Source organism: Scomber scombrus, chromosome 12 (assembly GCF_963691925.1).
Source record: "Scomber scombrus chromosome 12, fScoSco1.1, whole genome shotgun sequence".
In the NCBI taxonomy this organism is placed as follows: Eukaryota; Metazoa; Chordata; class Actinopteri; order Scombriformes; family Scombridae; genus Scomber; species Scomber scombrus.
Window position 1 is genome coordinate 25,475,149 of NC_084981.1, and position 23,434 is coordinate 25,498,582.

Sequence of the window (23,434 nt, forward strand, 5' to 3'; positions counted from 1 at the left end):
GGTTGGGTTTTTTTAGTAAGGGTTTAACAGCAGCTGTTTTAAAGGCATCTGGAAAGACGCCTATTTGAAGTGATGTATTTATAATGTTCAGGACATGAGTTGAAACACTGTCGAACAACTGCTTTAAAAATGCTTTAGGTACAGGGGGTAAATACACGAGGTAGACGAGTTGCATTGTGGAGCCTTGTGGAGCTCAGTTGTAATACCTACAGTATGTGAATTTTTCCCATGCTTACATCACTTTTGCGGGATTTGCTGAGATCATCAGTAGGTGGGGGTGGGGGCAGTGTTAAGTAGCTGGTCAATAGTGGAGAATTCCCAGCATAATCTGTAGTAATCTCGGAAAAGTAATCCTTTCTTGGCCAGACATAATGCTTTGCTATGTGCAGTCATGGCTTCTGTGATTCTAGTTTTCCTCCATTTTATTGTAGCTGTCACATTCTCTTGATCTCATAATCTCTAACACTTATATTGTTCAGCCATGGAGAGATTCAGACAGTGTAGACCTCTTCTTAACTTTGGGTGGAGAAACATTTTTCAAAGCATCTGACAGTGCATTGTAGAAATGTGCAACCATGTCATTCAAAGAACAGTTGCAGCTGTATGACTCAAGTGATCTCATAAGATTAGACAAATATGTTTCAGCTTTGTCATCTAGGAATCAAAGAACACACAGTGATGGTCAGGCTAAACATTGTCAATGTTTAGCCCTTTTTGTGATTACCAGATCTAGATTGTTGCCATGCCGATGAGTGGCTTTATTTACATATTGAGTGAGTTCATAACTGCTCAGTAGATTTTCAAGCTCCACAGCTTTGGAGTCACTCTTTTTTGTTGATATGAATGTTTAAGTCTACATGCAGGATTAGCGCATCATATGTAATGACACCAAATGAGATCATCTCTGAGAATATCCTGGTGGTATAATGTAATCATAACAATAATCATAATAATCTTTATTTGTATAGCACCTTTCTTTACATGGTGTGTTTGTATAGATAAAAACATTCTGAAATAAAACAAAAGTTTAAAACAAAGATAACATAGTTGTAAAGTAATGCAAATACCATTAGAGAAAACAAGCTAGCAAGAAGCATTAAAGGACATAAATGATAAAAGTTTAAATTGGTGCACTAAGCTGCTGCCATATGAGGATAAAGAGCAGTTTTATAAAAATAGATTTAAAATTGGTTGACCTGATATCCTCAGGCAGGCTGTTCTAGAGTCCTAGGGGGGCTTTGATGGCAAAGGTTGTGTCCCCCTTAGTCACCAGTCTAGACCTGGGAACAGCCTTGTCAGAAGACTTAAAATTACAAGCTGGCATGTAGGGACTTAAAAGCTCAGTGAGATAATTAGGTGCTAGACCATGCAGAGATTTAAAAGTTAATAACATATTTTAAAATCATTTTCTAAATTTGACAGGCAGCAAGTGAAGTGCAGCTAAAACCGGGTCATATGCAATGTAATAATATGTCATAGTAAGCAGTGATAATTCAGCTTTAAGCTAAAGAACAAGATATTCAAATGATTTAAATCCACCCAGGTCAATGCCATTACATACAAAGTATGTAGAGAAAATGGTTGCAATCCCTCCTCCTCTCCTGTTTTGTCTGACTGGCTGATAGAAATTACAGTTTGGAGGACAGGCCTCTATCAGTGTTGCTACACCAGTAGTACTGTTTAGCCAAGTCTCAACTAAAAACATAGTTTAATGAAAATAGTTAATTTCATCTGTTGGGATTCTGTGACAGTAAAAAAAAAAAAAGACGGGTTGTGACTGAATATGGACAAATTTAAGATTATTGAGACAGATAGTTGATGGTCTCTGATTGCTAAGATGTGTTTGACCATACAGTACCACCAGCTGTTTAAGATCACTGGTATGTTTAATCAAGCGGCATTGGGTCTATCTCATCTCTGGTGGACACCCGAGTGATGATGATTGTGGTTCTTGCTGTTGAATATATTATATTCATTAATTTGACTAAGTTCAGCCTCAACCAACTCCTTCATTGGTGAGTGTGGAGGAGGGGTCCTTGATTGGGAGTGGTGAAAGCCTTGGGTAATGTATAGTAAAGGGTCGGGGCATGGGAGAGAGATGCAGGCGGTCTGTTTGTGCACATTGTTCCTTGTGCTTATCACTATGTATTGGTTTGTGTTTGGCGTCTCAAGGGCATGACGCAAATTGGAGTAGCAGTAGTAGTATGAAGTACTATTGTTGATACAGTTGTGTATCAGCATAATAATAGAAATAATGCCAGTATCAGTATTTGTATTAGTAGCTTAGTGGTATTTTAGATAAAACAGTAGCACTAATGGTTGCAGTAAGAAAAAATGGTGTGGTATTGGCAGGTGCAGTATTAGCATTAATATGAGTATAAGCATTGTAGTATGTGGTCTAGTAGCAGTATCTTATGATCATTAGTAACCTCTGTATCTTTTTCTCTGTTCAGGTGAGAACAAGATCCCCATGCATGTCATGTTCCTCCTGGTCTCTGACATCATTAGTTTCTTAGGTCGTCCCAGTGTGGACCAACAAATGAGCTCTGAGTCTGCTTCCTCCTCTAACCCCACTGACTTCATTTTCTACTTTGGTGTGATCTCCAACATCACCTTCATGCTGTTCATAGCCCAGGAGCGCCATGTCCTTGTGGCTTACCCGCAGTGTCGGGGCTGTTGTGGGGACATCCGGCGGTCTCCTGTGGTCGCCCTGGTAATGTGGGCTGCCCCATTCGCTGTCATGACCCTCGCTGTACTGAACTACAACTTCTGGTTCGCAGTGGCTCTACTCACCCCTTTCCCTTTCCTCCTCTTCTTTGCTGTGGACTCCTGGAGGGCCTTGATCTGCTCCAGATCAAACCCTTCCACCCCTGAGAGGAGGAGGACGGTGTGGGGGATAGGTGCAATATGGGCAAATTACACCATTCTCTACACCCCTTTTATCCTCAGCATACTCCTGGAGGCTCTATCATTTAAAGAGACGGTGCAATACCTGGGGCTATTGTCTCACCTGCTGCTCTACCTTAGCCCTCTGGTGGACCCATTCCTTTACTTATTCATGACCAAAGGGATTAAAGAGGTACTGCAGGTAATGCCTTGCTGTCAAAAGACACCTCGGACACAGGAGATAAGGCCGACTGTGGACACGGTGGCTGAAATTGTAGAGACAAGACTTTGAGGAGGACACATAGACACCTTCATTCAGCAGCAGACAGACAGGAAACATGGGAGAGAGAGGGGGGGGGGGGGGGGGGGGGTTGAAGCTAAGGACCCCCGGCTGGGACTCAAACCCCCCCGACCACCTGCGCGCCCAGGACAAAGACTTTTAAGAAAGATTTCCAAATACATCCATCAGTCTTGCTTGGGAAAACTCACACTGGTTGGAGTTTGGGGGCAGATGCCAAAAACAATGTTTAGTCGGAGGCACACCAAGGAATTGATCGCTTACAGCAAATAGTTATAGAGTTTGATTTGGCACAAAAGGCTGTTCTGTTTGAGAGAGCTCTCAGAGAATCCATGCAGCTATGGAGATTCTGCAGGGAGAACTTATTCCCCTTGATAAAAAAATAATAAAGTAAATAACAAAAGCTCATCACATAAAGAGGGTCGGGATGGCGGCAAAATATGGTGTTGGCATGAGCCTATTTAACAAAGTAGTAGGATACGTGTCAGGTTACAACTGCATAAATATGATTAGTCAGCTGGTGGCCAAGCAGCTGATGTTGATAAAAACACAACAGTCCCTGCAGCATCATATTGTGGTCACTGTAACCCCAAATGTATAAATTTGCAGCAGCTTTTCCAACAACTTGTGATAACGTTTGCAATCATCCAACAATTATTTGATAAGATCCCATGAAAGTAAATGGGGTTTCTGCAATTTTTTAAGGCTCTCGGAAAACCCTTGTAGGCCTATGTGGATATTCCTGCCAATATAAGCACTAGTCTGGGCAGTTAGCTAGTTAGCCAGGAAAGTTGCAATAAATTGCAGAAAAGATGTGATTGTCCACAAGTCACTCATAAACATAATATAACAAAATCCAATGAGAGTAAAACATGACCTTAGCAATTTCTCTGAATCTCAGAAATACCCTGTCAGCATATAAACACTTGCAGTTGAACGTCTGTCTTTAAAGGAGAACCCCACCAATTTTTATACAACAAAGTCTGTTTACAGGTCTTGGGAAATAATAAAGCATATGTGAAAAGAGATCTACAGATAGAAAAGTTAGAAAGGGAGGTTATTCTATTCTCTATGCTACATTAGCTGCTAGCATAACACACCACAATCTCTGACTTAACTGTTTGCAGTCGAGTTACATTGTGGGTAATGCAGGAGCCAGGTCTTGACTGTCCATTGTGAGTCTGACCATGTATAGGAGCACCATTAGAGAAGTACTTTATCTTTATCTTTGCCCTGAATTAGGTCTTTAACCCTCCTGTTGTCCTTGAGTCAAGGAAGGAAGGGAGGAAGAAGGAAGGAAAGGAGGAAGGAAGGGAGGAAGGAGGAAGGAAAGGTGGGAGGGAGGAAGGAAGGAAGGAAGAAAGAAGGAAGGAAAGCAGGAAGGAAAGGAAGGCAGGAGGAAGGAAGGAAGGAAGGGAGGGAGGGAGGGAGGAAGGAAGGAAGGAAGGAAAGAAGGACGCAGAAATGAAGGAAGGAAAGAAGGACAGAGGAAAGAAGGAAGGAAGGAAGGACGCAGAAAAGAAGGAAGGAAAGAAGGAAGGAAGGAAGGACGCAGAAAAGAAGGAAGGAAAGAAGGAAGGGAAGAAGGACAGAGGAAAGAAGGAAGGGAGGGAGGAAAAAAGGACAGAAGGAAGGAAGAAAAGGAGATGGAGGAAGGAAAGAAGGAAGGGGGGAAAGAGAGAAGGAGGGAGGGACGAAGGAAGGACAGAAGGAAGGAAGGAAAGAAGGAACAGTCAAAACAGACGGGGTCAATTTGACCCGGGAGGACGACACGAAGGTTAAAGTTACCTTATACTTCTAATAGAGGTGTGTAGGGCTGCTGACAAGATCCATTAACCAAAGTTAGTTTTAGGTTTAACATTAGGGATGGTTCAGTTTTGGTTACTTAAAAAAAAAAAAAAAAAAAAAAAGCTAAATTGGAGAGGCTTTATGTGTGAGGGGGCGAGCACTGCCTGTGAAGACAAGTTTTAAGGAAAAAGCTACCAAGGAAAATTATTTGTCAGGACTGAGACTTGATTTTTATTCCACTTTGGCTCATAAATGTGATTCTGATGTGATTTTACTTCTGAGATGGGTACATATGCACTCTTTAACACATTTCATATATATTTTAGATGGTACATGCACTTTTTGTGAGGATCTTTGACTCAGATTTTCAAGCACCCTTACACTTTAATGTTTATACCCATACATTTACTTCTGTAAGTACACACTACTTCTGTATATTTAAAGTTTTGTTACACTGGCACTTATTTTGTGTGAAAAGTTGAATGTAATCTAATGTAAATAAACTGTGAGGGTTGGTTTAATCTGTGCTGATTCATACATAAATACCCTGAAGGACTGATTAGATGATTCTTAAATAGGCTACACATGTGCAACAACTTCAATGGAGAATCCTTAAAACCACCATGAATGATGAAGTCAATGCAGATGGAAGTTTGACAACAAAGCAAACTATATCTGCTGTGATATAACCACATTATTCTGTTTCACAAAAGTCAGTGGTGTATGGAAACGCATAAAACTTATTGTTTATCATTCAGATGAAATAATACTCAGGCAGATTAACCAGGGATTAAAAAAATACTTAAGTGGACATTATGAATGAGTTATCCTTAATGTTTGACTATATTAATGGTTACAAACTACAAAAACACAAATTTCTTTTCAAATTGTATTCATAATTTCTAAAAAATATACCCACATCCCCCAATGACCTACAAGACCCCAACAAAACCATCAAATGACTGTTTAAAAAAAATAAAAACAAAAAAACAGGGGTTGGAGTTACACGCATATCTTGACCTTAGTTTTCTTCCAAATAGCAGAGAAGTGATTATCTGTGTTCACTCCCAGTGTTTACATTGACACAAGGCAGTTACAGCAGATGGTGGTACTTCTTCATGATGTGTATGAACACAGAAAACAAAGTCCTTGTTTCACAGTACTTGTCTCTACAAAGCTAAGTGTCTGCTGTGTTCTTTGACTCCAGGAAAACTCCTGAAGACTCCACGGAGTGAGAGGAGACGTCTTTCCTGCTGAAATGAAAGAAAATAGCAATGAACAGGATATTTCCATGTTATTAATGCTCTTGACTGAAAAGTATTGTATCAGTGTTATTGCATCCATCAGTTATGTAGCCATACTTCTTTTTAAAAATGTTTTAATTTTATATTTTCCTACATTTCTCAACATAAAAAAACCCTCATGAATCTAATTTAAAGGTGATTTTTCTACACATTCTTAAACTCTAAATTGACAATGTGGTGACAGTTTTTTATGATTTCATTTTATACAATGTTATATGGTATATCCCAACTTAAAATCAGAAGTAAAAGGCCAGCATGCATTACTGTGTCTCAGTGTAACACCAGATAAGACCACAAGATGGCAGCAAAGTAAACCCAATTCAAATTGTACATAAAGTGTGGCTTTAATGTTACAAACCTTGGCTTTTCTATGTCATCAATGGTCTCTGGTAGCCTCACATTCAGGGTTTCAGGAAGCAGGAGAGACACCAGGCCAGATATGATGGCCATAGCGCAGATGATGATCTGAGGAAGAACAGTCCATACGTCCTCCAGCAGCAGGATGAGCGGAGCAATCGACACCCCCAGACGACTAATGCAGCTGCTGTAGCCCAGACCATTTTGTCTGGTGGGAAATAAGGAATTACACAATACATCATGAAAACCTGAGTGTGGCCTTACTGCAGGTAGGAAATGTATTTTGAGGCATTTCATTGGATTTATTATCAGCATCCTTTCTATGATTTAAAGGGTTAGGGTTAGGGTTATGCTAAATTTTCCCCTGAGTTTGTTTTTTGTGGAAACTGAACACCAAAGTTAGACTCCTAAGATAAGATCTGCTGTGGTGTGGCGGACATTCTGAATAAATATACATTGAATAAGACTAGAAATAGAATAAAATGTAGAATAAAATAAAAGACAGTGTAGACAGTGGTACAAAAGAGGAAACAGTGACTTTAACCCTCCTGTTGTCCTCCAGTCAAGTAAGGAAGGGAAGAAGAAGGAAGGGAAGGAGGAAGGAAGGATGGAAGGGAGGAAGAAGGAAGGAAAGGAGGGAGGGAGGAGGGAAGGAAGGAAGGAAGGGAGGATGGAGGAAAGAAGGAAGGAAGGTAGGAGGGAGGGAGGGAGGGAGGAAGGAAGGAAGGAAGGAGGAAGGAAGGGAGAAAGGAAAATAGGAAGGGAGGAAGGAAGGACAGAAGGAAGGAAGAAAGGGGGATGGAGGAAGGAAAGAATGAAGGGAGGAAAGAAAGAGAGAAGGAGGGAGGGAGGGAGAAAGGACAGACCGAAGGAAAGAAGGGAGGAAAGAAGGAACGACAGAAGGAAGGAAGAAAGGGGGATGGAGGAAGGAAAGAAGGAAGGGAGGAAAGAGAGAGGAAGGAAACAAAGAGAGAAGGAGGGAGGGAGGAAGGACAGACCGAAGGAAAGAAGGGAGGAAAGAAGGAACGACAGAAGGAAGGAAGAAAGGGAGATGGATGCTTTATCTACATTATGTTTATGGCAACAGATATACAGCTCATCTTTAACACAGCTGGATTCAGTCCAACTAGAACAGCATGGAAATATTCATGATAAATGACAATAATTGGTGAGCTGGCCTGATGAAATGATGAAAGACTACACCACAGGACAATATGCCAACAATTGCATTCAAATCTAAATGGTACTATTAAAGGGAAATGCAATTTTTTACAATATGGCTCTTATTCTAATCTTTGCTTTGGTAATGATAATGTTTAACCCACAAACTCCATCTATAATGGAGTCCAGTAGGGCAAGTAACACAAAAGACCAAATCATCACCAGAATTATAGATAAATAAATGAAGCCCTGGTGATGTAGCAGTTTAATTGAACACTTTAATATAAACAGTAACTGACCTGACAACTGTGGGATAAAGCTCAGTCGTGTAGAGAAAGATAGTCGTGACGGAAGCTTCTGAGAGGCCTTTTCCAAGAATGGCCACAGCAGCACGCAAATGCCACAGATCTACAAAAAACAAGTAAATATATTATTTTTTCTGGGTGTTTTGACTGTGAATCTGAAGCCTGGAAAGAAAGGAGGGAGGAAGGGAGGAAGAAGGAATGAAAGAAGGGAGGAAGGGAGGAAGAAGGAAGGAAAGGAGGAAGAAAGGGAGGAAGAAGGAAGGAGGGTAGGAGGGAGGGAGGAAAGAAGGAAGGAGGGAGGGAAGGAAGGAAGGTAGGAGGGACAGAGGAAAGAAGGAAGGAAGGAGGGAGGGAGAACGGCAAAGAGGAAGGGAGGAAGGAAAGAAAGAAGGGAGGAAGGTAGGGGGGAGGAAAGACAGAGAGAAGGAGGGAGGGAGGAAGGGAGAACGGCAAAGAGGAAGGAAGAAAGGGGGATGGAGGAAGGAAAGAAGCAAGGGAGGAAAAAGAGAGGAAGGAAAGAAAGAGAGAAGGAGGGAGGGAGGAAGGACATAGGGAAGGAAGTAAGGGAGGAAAAAAGGAACAGTCAAAACAGACGAGGCTAATTTGACCCGGGAGGACGACACAAAGGTGATATAACAAAAATAAAACACTTTTCTAATTGTGTTAACCGCACAAAGACTGTCTCCTTCATTAACACTGAGAAATAGTAATATCTGTAGTAAAACAGGACAAATTAGTACAGCTCAAAAACATGAAGTCATTTCTGGGAAAATGTGAAAACCTTTTGGAACAAAGATGTTTATTATGATACAGGTTCCCGTCAGCAACAGCGTGCCGGCTTGGCACTTCCTCCGACCAATGATGTTGAGTAAAAAATAGACCATCAGCTTGGCAGGAACTTCAATGGCAGCATAGATGAAGTGTGTGAGGTACATGTTCAAACCAAATCCGCTGATATTCAGACTGATGCCATAATATGTCGAGGCGACTCCGTACCTGCAGAGTAGAAATGAACAACAGGAACTGAGGAAAAGCTATCGTAACTCTCATGAATCTGCAATGACGAAACACCAGAGGTAGGATTCAAATGTAAAAATTCAGAATACCCAACTACAGAAAACAACTAAGAGGAAATGTGTTATGAAGACAGATGAATAAATAAAATACAACAGCAACCTTTGTGTCGTCCTCCCGGGTCAAATTGACCCCCTCTGTTCCTTTTTTCCTCCCTTCCTTCCTTCCGTCTGTCCTTCATCCCTCCCTCCTTCTCTCTTTCTTTCCTTCCTCTCTCTTTCCTCCCTTCCTCCTTTCCTTCCTCCATCCCCCTTTCTTCCTTCCTTCTGTCCATACTTCCTCCCTCCCTCCTTCTTTCCTCCCTTTCCTTCCTTCCGTCTGTCCTTCATCCCTCCCTCCTTCTCTCTTTCTGTCCTTCCTCTCTCTTTCCTCCCTTCCTCCTTTCCTTCCTCCACCCCCCTTTCTTCCTTCCTTCTGTCCATACTTCCTCCCTCCCTCCTTCTTTCCTTCTCTTCCTTCCTTCTGTTTGTCCTTCCTCCATCTCTACTTCTATCTTTCTTTCCTCCCCCCACCTTCCTCCCTTCCTTCTTTCATCTGTCCTTCTCTCCTTCCTTCCTCCCTTCCTCTTTTCCTTTCTCCCTCCCTCCCTCCTATCGTCCTTCCTTCCTTCTTTCCTCTCGCCTACCTTCCTTTATTCCTCCCTTCCTTCTCTCCTTTCCTCCCTTCCTTTCTCCCTTGTTTCCTTCCTTCCTTCCTTCTTTCCTCCCTTCCTTCCTCCTTTCCTTCCTTCCACCCTCCTTTCCTTTCTTGTTCCTCCCTTCCTTCCTTGACTCGAGGACAACAGGAGGGTTAAAAAGGTAGGTCTTAAGCTTGCTTTTAAAATGTATGTTGAAAGAGATTCAAAAGACAGCTTTGTATATCTTTGTAGGTCATTTTGAGGCAATACTCACCACACAATCGCCATCATTAGTGATAACTGCCTCATCTTCGGGGTCTTAATTAGATCAAGGTAAGAGTAGTTTCTGTCCTGCTTTTCCAGGACTTGTATGTTGGCGAGAGTCTGTGCAAAGAAAGAGAAATAATGTTAAGTGACATGTGTATTTGGATTTGACGTCATTTAAATTTAAAATGTTTAACCTCCTGAGACCTGAGCTTTTTCTTTGTTCTGCATTTTGAATCTCTCCTAGATATTTGGTATTAGTATGACATGATAAGTACAAAAACTAAGCATTGTCTTTGAACAATAAGTCGTTTTTGGAAAGTCCTCATATGGGGACAATGTTTTTTTTTTTTTTTTTTAACTGTATAACACAATTAATTAATAAAACTACTTATTTCCTTACTTTCACACCAACAATAATACAGTCCTAACGTCTTGATTAGCGTGTCGTAGATTGTTGCTATTGCTAAAATTAGTCAAATTTGGATTAGCATATCAACTACAAACATTATTGAGCATAAATAAACAAGTTTCAATCAGACAATTTGATAAGGCTATGTACCTGGTTCACCTTTGTCTGGGGATCGGCTGTTGATTGACTTCACCAAGATGCCTGTCATCTCGTTTTTCACTACTGATTAATGTATGAACGAGGACAACAGGTCAATTATAGGTTAAGGGTCAAAGTTTAGTATAAGGTCCAGCAAATCCAAAATCCCCATATGAGGTTGCAGGAGGTTAAGGATTTGAAATAGTTTGAGTCTGTGGTTGTACAAAAAAGCCATTGACCTGTAGACACTGTGATAAATGGGCTAATGCAAAACAGACTGAACCAATTTTTGTGACTGTTCCTTGTTTTTACTAACAGAAGAATAATCTAAATCACACACAACAAAGCCATTCACCTTTAAGCTTTGTGTCGGCCTCCCGGGTCAAATGTCTGTTTTGACTGTTCCTTCCTTCCTTCCTTCCTTCCTTCCTTCCTTCCTTCCTTCCTTCCTTCCTTCCTTCCTTCCTTCCTTCCTTCCTTCCTTCCTTCCTTCCTACCTTCCTTCCTTCCTTCCTTCCTTCCTTCCTTCCTTCCTTCCTACCTTCCTCCCTTCCTTCCTTTCCTCCCTCCCTCCATCCTTCTTTCCTCCCTCCCTCCTACATTCCTTCCTCCCTTCCTTCTTCCATTCCTTCCTTCCTTCTGTCCTTATTTCATTCCCTCCTACCTTCCTCCCTCCCTTCCTTTCCTCCCTCCCTCCTTCCTTCTTTTTTCCCTCCCTCCCTCCCTCCTACCTTCCTTCCTCCCTCCTTTCCTTCCGTCCTTCCCTCTTTCCTCCCTCCCTCCTTTCCTTCCTTCTTCCTCCCTTCTGTCCGTCCTTCCTTCCATCCTTCCTTCCTTCTTCCTCCCTTCCTTCCTCCTTTCCTTCCTTCTTCCTCCCTTCCTTCTCCCTTCCTTCCTCCTTTCCTTCCTTGACTCGAGGACAACAGGAGGGTTAAGATGACACTTACCTCTATTTTAAATTTGGATGAATTGAAATTCTTTCTCTTGTTGATCTTAGCACATCTATCCAGGTAATACTGGGCCTCTTCCATTTTACCATTAGCTAAAAGCCAACGAGCAGATTCAGGAATCCACCTAAAAGTTATATTTAAATAAAATAATGAATGGAATAGAAAAACTTACAAGAGAAATTAGATTCTAAAACAAAGCAGATATTTGAGAAATGTTACTGAATGAAAAATAGTTAACATGTATATCTGACCATTTTGATCAGGTTTAAACTGTAAAGGCTTTATTTGGAGCCAAATCCCTGAGCTGGAAGGAAAGATACTTTAACTCACCACCAGGTTAATATTGCAAACCCCAGCGGGGCTGTAACAGTCATGATCAGTGATCGCCAGTCGTTCACTAGGTAGGCAAACCCGGCCAACAGCATGTTACCCACAGACCAGGCCAGGCTGCCAATCACGCCAATAAATGACCTATGACTTACGTCGACCCACTCAATGCCTGCAGGGAGATGAAAGAGACAAGAAAAACGAACATAAACAAACATATTTTACTGGATAAGTATTCTGTTTTTGGTTAAACAACACCCAGCTTAACGTCTCTCAACAGTTGCCAGACAACAAGTACAAACTCCAGGAAGTTACTGTTCATCCACCAGGAAGTAGTCTGACACACAAGCCCTCAGATAAGCATGAAATGCTCATTTTTACACTTCAATCTTTATATGACTTAACCCTCCTGTTGTCCTCGAGTCAAGGAAGGAAGGGAGGAAGAAGGAAGGAAAGGAGGGAGGGAGGGAGGGAGGAAGGAAGAAAGGAAGGAAAGGAGGGAGGAAGGAAGCGAGGAAAGGAAAGAAGGAAGGGAGGAAGGTAGGAGGGAGGGTGGAAAAAGGGAAGGAGGGAGGGAGGGAGAAAGGCAAAGAGGAAGGGAGGAAGGAAAGAAAGAAGGACAGAGGAAAGAAGGAAGGGAGGAAGGAAAGGAAGGAAGGAAGGAGGGAAGGAAGGAAGAAAGGGGGATGGAGGAAGGAAAGAAGGAAGGGAGGAAAAAGAGAGGAAGGAAAGAAAGAGAGAAGGAGGGAGGAAGGAAGGACAGACGGAAGGGAGGAAAGAAGGAACAGTCAAAACAGACGGGGTCAATTTGACCCGGGAGGACGACACAAAGGTTCAACAAAAGAGATATAACTTGAATATTAGTTAATTTGAACAGATTTTGTTACATTTTGACTGAGCCAAGCAAGCTGTCCCCCCTTTGTTTCCAGTCTTTGTGCTCCAGCTTTGAATTTAACACACATATAGAGAGTGGTATAGATTTTTTTGTACTCTCCACTAGTGTGAAACTATGTTGTTGGTGGTGACATCGAAAAAGATCCATATGACTGCAACAGAAGCAACTCAGTGTTTAGTGCACTTCCACTGTTATAGTTTAAATGTTCTAATGTATCTTAAACCAGCAGTCAGGTATATATATATATAAACAGTGAAAGAGGTTTTTCCATGCTTTCAATGGCAGTGATTGAGTTAGTCATATCACCACATTTACAGTGTTTTTAGCAGGCGGGGAGTTCCGGTCCTCTGAAATGATGCCAACGAGGAAGTAACTTAAAACTGCATTCTATCAAAAGGCCACCAGGGGGCGACCGTTTTGGTGTCAAATGAACTTCAGTCTCTATACAAGTCAATGGAGAATTCACCAGCTTCTCACTTGATTTCTAACCTCAGTAAACGTTTTCAAAATGTGTTTATGGTCTCAATCGCTAGTGTAGCCTTCTTCAATGCAGTATGATGTTCATTTGTGAAATTTTGGCCTCCCTGATTTTATATTTGACGATAAAGCAGGGTATGCATTAGGGCGTGGCTACGTCGTGATTGACAAGTTGATTGGTTCACAGGTTCAGGAGGGTGCCTCATGCTCCTCCTGATGCCCATATAAGTAGAATCCGTGTTTTTATTTTTCCCGGCATGCACCTGACATTTTCAAGATGGCGCTGCTCAGATCCGATACTATTGGCTTCCGAGCAGCAGTCCATAAACCAATGGGTGACGTCACGGATGTTACGTCCATTTCTTATATACAGTGTATGGTTTTTAGCATCAAATTCCTTCTTTGTGTTTCCCCGTTTAGTAACCAAAAAAAAGGAACTTTGCCACTAAAAAGACTGTAACATTGTAAGATATCGACTTGATATTTTTGCAGAGAAGGACACAGAGGACTGTGGATCTACTCACTGAGAACTATTGAGTTGATGGTGATTCCTGTCAGCCCGAATCCAGTGAGAAATCTCAGCACTGCAAAGAGGGGGTAGTGGTTTGCAAAAGCGCTGGAGAAGCCAAAAAACATCGACATGATATACGAGGCCAAGAGAGTTTTTTTCCTCCCATACCTGGAAAAAAGAAGAACGAGTGCTAAATTCAGGATGAAGTTTTTATGAAGTAAATGTCCTTTAAAATATATATATATAGGTACTGATAAAATCTACTGATATGATGAATAACATTTGAATGATCTCATGTTTAACCCTCCTGTTGTCCTCGAGTCAAGGAAGGAAAGGAGGAAGGAAGGGAGGAAGAAGGAAAGGAAAGGAGGAAGGAAGGGAGGAAGAAGGAAGGAAAGGAGGAAGGAACGGAGGAAGAAGGAAGGAAAGGAGGGAGGAAGAAGGAAGGAAAGGAGGGAGGAAGGAAGGAAAAGAGAAGGGAGGAAGAGAGGAAGGAAGAAGGAAGGAAAGGAGGGAGGAAGGAAGGAAGAAAAGGAAGGTAGGAGGGAGGGAGGAAAGAAGGAAGGAAGGTAGGAGGGAGAAAGGAAGGGAGGAAGGAAGGAACGAAGCACAGAGGAAAGAAGGAAGGGAGGAAGGTAGGTAGGGGGGAGGAAATAAAGAGAGAAGGAGGAAGGGAGGAAGGAAAGGAAGGAAGGAAAGAGGGAAGGAAGGAAGGAAGGAGGGAATGAAAGAAGGAGGGAGGGAGGAAGGAAGGACAGAAGGAAGGAAGAAAGGGGGATGGAGGAAGGAAAGAAGGAATGGAGGAAAGAGAGAGGAAGGAAAGAAAGAGAGAAGGAGGGAGGGAGGAAGGACGGACGGAAGGAAGGAAGGGAGGAAAGAAGGAACAGTCAAGACAGACGGGTAAATTTGACCCGGGAGGACGACACGAAGGTTAAGTGAGTGAATACTAAGACAATCTAACATTAAAGCTGTCAGATTTTACCCTTAATCATCAAAATGTTGTTACACACATACTTATCACAGAGAAAGCCAAAAGCTACAGCGCCCAGCATAACTCCGAAAAAGAAGATAGTGCTTGTGGTTTTGGTCAGGCTTTTTCTGTCACAGACCAGGTCCCACTGTAGGAAGAGGAGATCAGACAAGGAGATCATTAAAATATAAATTATGTTATTGATTACCAGTGTATTGTATTGTGTGAATGCAATAAAACTATTTATTTTTTATTGTGTGAATGCAATAAAACTATTTATTTTTTAACTGAAAGAATTTTATAATCTGGAAAACCGTGAGAAAGTTGATGATTCACATATGTTTTTGATTCAATTAAATGGGATGATTATAGTAACAGTTAAAAAAGTACAGTTTAAAAAGTCCCCCCAATGCCAAGAACATACTATAAATACCAAATCCCTTTAATTATGACTTCTTGGCCTAGATCTGTTAACATTTAGGGATAATAGTGTAATAAAAATATCTGAATCTGCTTTAAAAAGCCTTTAAAAATGAATTTGTGTTTAAAACCCATTAACAAAACAGAGCACAGGTCCTTGGGTCTTTTTATGGCTTCATGATTTTTGTAGTGTGAATATCTACTACCTAACTAAATACTTATAATGTGTCCTACTTGGAAGAAAACTCAGAGTGATTGTACCTCTGTTGCCACGGTGGAGGTGAAGGTGGAGTTGTCATAAACCCATCCGCTCTGACATTGAACAGTCTGCAGGTCGCTGCTGTTAGAGCTGTTGGATAAGAGTTGAAACTGAGGCTCTGCAAACATCTCACAGGATTTCGGATCCCCATTTTCTCGTGTGGGAACGCTGACGGTCAATCTTTGCTCCTGAGTTATTCCTGAATTTCTGAAGAGTCCTCCTTCATCAAGGGTGCTGATGTCACAGTGGTGAGGAGGCACTGCTGCGATGAAGTTATTCAGCAAGAAGTGACAGGGCAGAACTATTCGAGGGGTGCAGAGCAAGGCGATGATGGCGAATTGGAAAGGCCCAAAACCGTTGATTTCCTCCAAGATGCTCTCAAACTTCATCCTTACTCTGCTGACGGCTGCTGAAAACACATCCACACTTTTTTGTTATGTTAATAGCAGTGAAACATCTTCAAACTAAATCTACAAATTGGTAAAAAAGAAACCTGAAATTGTTACCTGCATATGAAACTGATGGAAGGTCTGCTCCCTGCAGAGATGTCAGGAGGACTGAATCAACTCATATGCCTTCTCGACCAAAAACCAACCTGATCTTTAACCATTGCACCACCTTTGGACATTGTAAAGTTGTGAAATCTTACAAGACACAAGTTGTTTAATAGTTTACTTATTGGGCAAATGCATGGCACAGCTGCATGGCACAGCTACTGAAACTTGACTGAACTGTATTTATATGGCAGTTAGTTAGTTTCATGCACAGGATGCTGCTTTACAATTCAACCGCACAACCAAAAACACCAAAAACTCAAGTTTAAAATCATAGAAAGGAAAGATACTGTTTTAAACTAGTACATTCACAGCTACACACTTATTAATGAGAAATACAAATCATAAAAGATTTAACCCTTTACATACTGTTCACATTCATAAATTCCCTATCGGTCATTAATAATGTATATCTGCATATATAAAAATGTGTATCAGCTGCACAAAAATAAACAAAAGTAATGCCTTTAATTTATATTTTTAAATACTGTGGGTCACATTAGGAAAAGTCTGGCTAAAACAAATGTGTATAGGGTGTTGTTACAGCTATCAAATGTGAAAAATTGGTTAAATGTGACCCTGAACAGTCTGTAAGTGTTAAATACACAGTCACTGTATTAACAATGTATGTTTTGAGTCGATGTTTAAAACTATTAAATGAGCCAGTAAGTTTAATATTTACAGTGTTCCATATTTTTTGGGCATATTGGCTAAAAACAGAATCCCCAAAGGTTTTTTGTGGTGACTCTGGGAACAGTTAAAGGAGCAGCTGTGGAGGATCTTAAGGGACATGGAGACTCTGATATAAAAGGGGGTGAAGCCATTTAGTGCCTTAAAAATGAGACAGACTTTAAAATCAATGTAATGGCTGCTTTCGGTCGGCCAGCATAGAGAATTGCGATAATCAAGGCGACTCATCTTCACTATATTGCACAAATGATTTAAGATGGTTTCAGTCAACAATTTAAACTGAGATCAGTCCCCTCTTGAAAACAGGTTCCCTCTTATTTTTGGCGCGAACTAAGTGGATTTCAGTCATATCTTTAATTAGCTTTAGGAAGTTCTTGCTCATCCAATCATTACTAGCTCATATCACAGTCAGTTATATTAGACAGAGTATTTGGATCGTCAGCACAACTGTGGGCATTCATACCATGCTGACGGATTAGGGATCCCAGTGGCAGTAAACTGAGAATGGTAAAGATCCCAGGACACTGGCTTGGGTCAAACCATAGTCAGCTTTTGGTGTTTTAAATATGTGCTCTCAGGAAAGGTAAGTTTGAAATGGGGCGGTTTTAACTAAGCAAAAGAGGGGTCTAAGAGAGTCTAAACTAGGTTTTTTAAGTAAGAGTAAGAGGTTGAGGTCTTAAAAGGGAAATGGTCTAGGAAGGAATTCATGATAAGGATTGTATTTAAGGAGCGTTTATAATAAGTGCTGCGGGACTAGGGTCAAGGGAGCAGGTGGAGGGTTACATACTCGACGCAGTTTTGCATCCTCGACAATTATATCAAAGCAAGTCATGATTACTTGGTGGAGGACGGGTGGTTTGGAGGGGGGACTCAGTGTTTCCTCGGATAAGATAAGATAAGTTAAGATATTCCTTTATATGTCTCACAGTGGGGAAATTTACATTATTGCAGCAGCAAATAGTAAAAAAAGAAAGAGTACCAATAAAGAGGAATAAAGAACAATTATTAATAAGTAAATACGCAAGCAATAAAATGATAATATACCTGAGTTTGACATTGTTATTGCACAGACTTTAAGATAAAACAGATTGTCAAATATTAAACTTCTGTAAAACGAAGAGAAAGATATTTAAATGTTGATACTTTGTTATGTTTACAAGACAAAAAAAACCTTATTTTAAAAAGTCTTGGATGGTTGAAATGTTGAGTCTATTATTATAAGCTTCATCTTTTGAAGAAAGAGGCAAATTCTTCACATTTAATGGTGGAGGCCTGGTCTACTAAGTCTGAGGTTGAATGTGGATTTAAAATGCAATTTATGGTTGAGAAGAGTATTCTGGGATTGTTTGAATTAGTTGTGATAATGTTGAAGAAATGGGTTCATCTCTGATCTCACACTGTTTTCTTGTATTTAGTAATAAGTTCTTTGTATACGTCACAGTCTCTTCTACATTCACTTGTCACTTTAGAGATTGCGCTGGTTCATCTCACCATCGGTCTTTTCTGCTGATCACCCTTGACACTCATGCATATCGTCTGGATTTGGCAAAAAAAACAAACAAGAAAGAAGAACAGAAAACTTGATAATGATATTTTTTGTGTGTATTTGTCCAATTTAGAAAAACTCAGTAGCAGATGGATCCACATTTAAAACAAGGAACAAAACCTCGAGATACGGAGGGAGAAAACTCAAATGACTTTACTATGGAAACAAAAAAGAACACCTGAGTTATTAATCACAGAGGAAACCCATGAACAATTTCATATAATATTTCACTTATTTCCAGGCTCCAATAGGTGACAGGAAAGAGAGAGTGAGAGAGAAATGTGTTAAAGAAAATACCCAAAAGCACATTTACGGATGTTTTTCCTGTTTACCCATTTATGTGACAGAAGAAGTCATACACTTATGGATGACTGTGTAACTTTTGAGTATTTGCTCACAGTATATTATTTCATCCACATGGAGAAACAAACCACCTGTTTTTCTAAATCACAGAAGTCGGAAAAGCAAGTTACACATTTTCCCAGTGAAACCAGAGATGAAATGACACAACACGGGTTAAAAAGGAAAATATTAACCACATTTAACTCTGTTCTTCTGATGTGTTGTTGAAATGCAGTAAAACATTAAAAGACTGAAGGTCTCTGCTTTTGGAGAGAGGAAAAAGGTGTCCGAAAACTGTGTCTTCAGCTGTGATTAGAAAAGTGTTTTTCACTGCTAAACCACAGTATACACATCATTTTATCTTTACAACCCAAGTTGGACTTGACCTGTCAATCCCCTGTTCAAGAGAACAACACCTATTAGGCCACTCACTCTTACCTTGTCACGTATAGTCTCACTCTAATCTGATGCCACTCATTTTCTGACAAAAAATATCAGAGTTCAGATTAGTGGATCACAGATTGGGGTCAATTGTTAAACTTCAAAATCAGAAAAAACTAAAAGGATAAATGGATAAATATGTTATATTAATATATATATTTTAAGCCTATATTTATACTTTGTCTATTTTAACAAGACAACTAGTAAAAGTAGACTTCTATATTTGGTAGAGGAGTCCGTGGGAGTAGAAATGATAATAGAGTCAGTAAAACTTTTTATGAGAGATTATCACACCCAGGAGTCTCGTCATTTTCTATTAAATCTTTCTCTGGACAAAATGAGAACAACCAGCTGATCATAAAATCTGTTTTATAGTTCCTGCATGATTCAGGGTTGTATATAAAAAAAATATGAAGTGTGATTGTATCAGTTACATTTCGTCCTGCAGGGGGCAGTTACACATTAGCAGCGTCCATAGGCCTGCTGCCAAAATCCCTTCAAGAAGAAGAAGAAGAAAAATCCGGAGTAGTGACGTCACTAAGGAGACACACCTGAGCACCTGTGGAAGAAGCTGTGGAAATGTTAAGGATGGATTTAACAAGTTGTTTTTGGAGATGTGTCATTTTGTATTTGGTTGATTTTTTATTTTTTGAATCCATGAATTAAAACCTGAAACTCTGACTTCATGAAGAGAGAGAGAGAGAGAGAGTGTTCATAAAAGACAGAAGAAGGAAGAAGTACACCTGCAGGAAAATATGGATGACACAGAGTCAGTTTTGCTGCAACAGGTGAGTCAAAGCTGCTCTCACTAATAAATAGCGTCTTCATATTTTAAATTATCTGCAGCCAATTCTTCTTCTTTGTGTTTATTGGGTTTAAACGCCAACTATACTGTCACCTACTGTGTCGGAGTGAAGGATCAACACAACAAGTCATGAGAGTACAATAAAAAATCTAATAAAATTCCCAATCAGATAACTTACTGCTACAGTGATTAATCGATTATTCAACTGAGAAAATGAATCGTCATCGTAATCATTTTAATCAATTTTCAAGCAAAACAATCATGCATTTGAGACTCTGAAGTGTGATGATTTGATTGTTTTCTTCCTTATAGTAAACTGTTTGGGTTTTGGACTTTTGATTGAACAAAAATAGAAATCTAAAGACACTTTTTTGGAATTCAAGCTTGAAAAATTACCAACTTTCATTGCAGCTCTGTAGGTAATTCTGATTTCCCTTCACTATAGTCTTTTTAAACACTTGTGACCATCTCAAACGTTATCTTTTAATATATCTCTCAATGTTATTTATTACGGTGCACCACTACACCTTCAACATTATCTCTACATCTTCAACATAGTCTCTACATTATTAAACCACTGACAAAGATCTGATCCCCTCCCAATTATAGTGAATAAATCATCTCCTCTATTTGAGCCTGACTTCCTCTAACTGATTCCAATGAATATATTTCTGGATTCTTGCTTTAACTGTATGTTAATCACAGCTGCGTTGAAATGTACTTGATCTAAGGTAATGTTTCTAGTCCTATGTTATAATTTTTCAGCGTGGTCATTTCATTTAACACTCAAATGTGTAACAAACTGAACTTCTACACTATCTTAAATTATTCTCTGCAGCTGACTTTGAGCAAAAAGGCTTAAAATTATTACAAATCATTACTAGTTTAGGTATTGCGAAAAGCTAAAATCACCTTCCAAAAGCCTTAACTTGATTCATAAATAATATTCATTAACTGACTGTTGTCAAAGTGTTTCTGCCTCTAATGGTGAAGTACAAACATTGAGACATTTCATAAGTCATTCATCAGAGAGCGACATCAAGCTCAGGCGCAGCAGGTGAGCGCTGCTGTAATTCGTGTGTTTGTCCACTAGATGGTGATGTTGCCTCATCTGAAAAAGAGAAACGAACCAAAGCTTTTAGCAGCATCAGAAGCTTTCATTGATTTTTTTTTCTACATAACCCATTTCACTCATTTAAAAGTACACATTAAAAACACAAAAACACTTGCGTTTGTGTTGTTATCAATAATTAGTCAGGTAATCATTCTGAAAAATTGTTATTTTATTATTATTGTTATTATTATTATTACTGAGGCAGTAGTGTGTAAATATGATTTTTATATTGAAGCTGGTAGAGATAAAACTACTTTACATACTGTTGTGTAGTTCAGCCTTTAACTGAATCACATGTTAATAGATGGATGAAAATTTAAATGCAAAGGAACGAGAATTATCAGATAGATGCAGTGAAGCTTTTGGATTTTTGGAGCTACATAGTCAGTGTTGCATGTTATTAACTTTAAATTCATCTGAGGATATTTCAAATATTGGGAAATTTAATAGAAAGGCTTTGTACTGTTAATAAATACACATAAGCTGCTGCCAAGCTGAGAAGTCAAAACACACACACACACACACACACACACACACACACACACACACACACACACACACACACACACACACACACACACACACACACACACACACACAGACAGAGAGAGAGAGACACGTAGAGGAGGTCTAAAAAACGTTCTCATGAGAAAGCTGATGTTTACCCTGCGGAAGCTATACAGTCTGCTCTGTCTGTGGCTTTCACTTAAAAACACACACACACACAAACACACACACACACACACACACACACACACACACACACACACACACACACACACACACACACACACACACACACACACATAACGGCTTTTCTGCCATCTGCCTGTGTGTGTTCCACCACACAGGAAGTGCTCTCAAAGTCACGGAGAGGTTAAAAAAGGCAGACAGACACCAGGTCAAAAGGGTCGTCAGAGATCAGAAAATCCAGCTCGCCTGGTGTGAAGAGAGCCTGTCGGGGTTAATCTGCTCAAACGTCAGCCTGGTACAGAGAGAGAAGAGGAAACGACAACAGGATGATTTCTGTTGTTTTTTACTTTCAGCACATCTGAATATAAGATAGAAAAGTGAGAAAGTCCAGGTTATTGCCATAGAAACCATCACATTCTTCCTCATTGATCACTCTCAAATAATGTGTAGATCAGGAGATTTAAGACACTATTAGTCAATGGTTGTGAAAAATAAGATGAAACATTGACTTTAATAGAATAATAAAGGACATTTAGTCGTATTTAACAGACATACTGTTAAAATTAAACCTGCAGAGTCAGATAATAACTATTTTAATCAGTCATTGGTAATTCTCCAAAAACACAGCATCAAAAAAACACCTTTAACACGGCATCAAGATGACTGTCATTATTGATTTAACCTGCTGATCATGTTCTTGATTATTTAAAAGAAAAAAAGATTGTGGTCTGGTATAAAATGTCAAATAAAAAGAGTGCAATCATTATAATTTCTCACAGCCCACAGAGATGTTTTCAGATTTTATTCCACCAGCAGTCCAAAACCCAAAGATATTCATGTTATTATCATGAATGAGAAAGAAAAAATATTAAATCCTCATATTTGAGATGTTGGAACCAGATCTGAAGAAAGGCAAAGCTCTAGTAACACTTGTAGTATAAAAAAAGCTTAAAAGTATTTATTATTAATAAAATAAAGCTTTGACTTTCATCAGACTTCTCCGTGCACCTTTTGGAAGTAGATGAAGTTATGCCAGAAACCTCCAGAAATCTGTTTCTACAGATGCTGGAACCAGCAAATGTTTGCCTTTTTTGCCTGAAAATGGACGATAAAGATGAGTGAAAATGTGAAAATAGCTTCCATATTTAATTTTCTGTCTATTTTAATGAAGCTGCAACCATAAAATGTTTAATCAGAATAGTTGCTGATTCATTTTCTGTCGATCAATTAATCATTGAATCATTGCAGCTCTAGTCTTGCTGCTGATGTCCTTAGGGTGTTAATACTTGCAATTTGATCAGATTTGCTCCCCGTTCACTCTGCTCATATTCACATATTTAGTTTTGCACTTTTTTTTTTATTCCCTACATTTTTATACTGGAGTACTAAAGAATTTGAGTAACGACCTGTCAAGCATATTTATTTATCCATAATAAACACAAGTACACGAAATGAGAACAAACAGCATTCAAACTGCCTTATTTGGGGACTTTGGGGATGTCAGCTTATCGGTAATGAAATGGGATCAATCAGTCATAATATATTCCAAATGCATCTTGCTGTGCATATAAATAACAGTTTAAAGGGCTTTACAAGTAAATGAAAAAGGCCAACAACAACTCACTGCTGAATTAAGGAGTAGAAAGAAATGGCAAGAGTCAAATTCAAACATTTTTAGATAAATCAGAAATAATGATAAAATAGAAATTTAAAAAATACAAAAAAAAAAAAACCCAAAAAGAGGATTAAACACACTAAAAAACTGAAAAAGTGGTTATTTCATCTACTTAAAATAATTTGGTGATACTGTTCTCTGTTATGAGCCTCAAAGCCTAAC

The 23,434-nt window shown here is 39.6% G+C and overlaps 1 protein-coding gene across 1 annotated transcript; it reads right to left on the reverse strand.

Moving 5' to 3' along the window:
• Positions 1-6,149: 6,149 nt before the first annotated feature.
• Positions 6,150-15,801, reverse strand: LOC133991542 (solute carrier family 22 member 7-like). Its single transcript, XM_062429998.1, has 10 exons — positions 15,415-15,801; positions 14,778-14,881; positions 13,777-13,931; positions 11,884-12,052; positions 11,551-11,677; positions 10,064-10,173; positions 8,881-9,095; positions 8,094-8,202; positions 6,635-6,841; positions 6,150-6,225 (listed from the first exon to the last, which is right to left on the reverse strand). Exons 1-10 carry the CDS (start codon positions 15,799-15,801, stop codon positions 6,150-6,152), a joined length of 1,659 nt encoding a protein of 552 aa, XP_062285982.1.
• Positions 15,802-23,434: the final 7,633 nt, after the last annotated feature.

Coding starts and splice junctions, on each gene's coding strand:
- LOC133991542 (XM_062429998.1), bottom strand. CDS start 15,801: ATGAAGTTTGAGAGCATCTTGGAGGAAATCAACGGTTTTGGGCCTTTC. Junction 12,053..13,776: donor CATCAACTCAATAGTTCTCA/GTGAGTAGATCC, acceptor ATCTCCCTGCAG/GCATTGAGTGGGTCGACGTA. Junction 8,203..8,880: donor AAACATCTTTGTTCCAAAAG/GTTTTCACATTT, acceptor TGTTTTTTGTAG/ATCTGTGGCATTTGCGTGCT.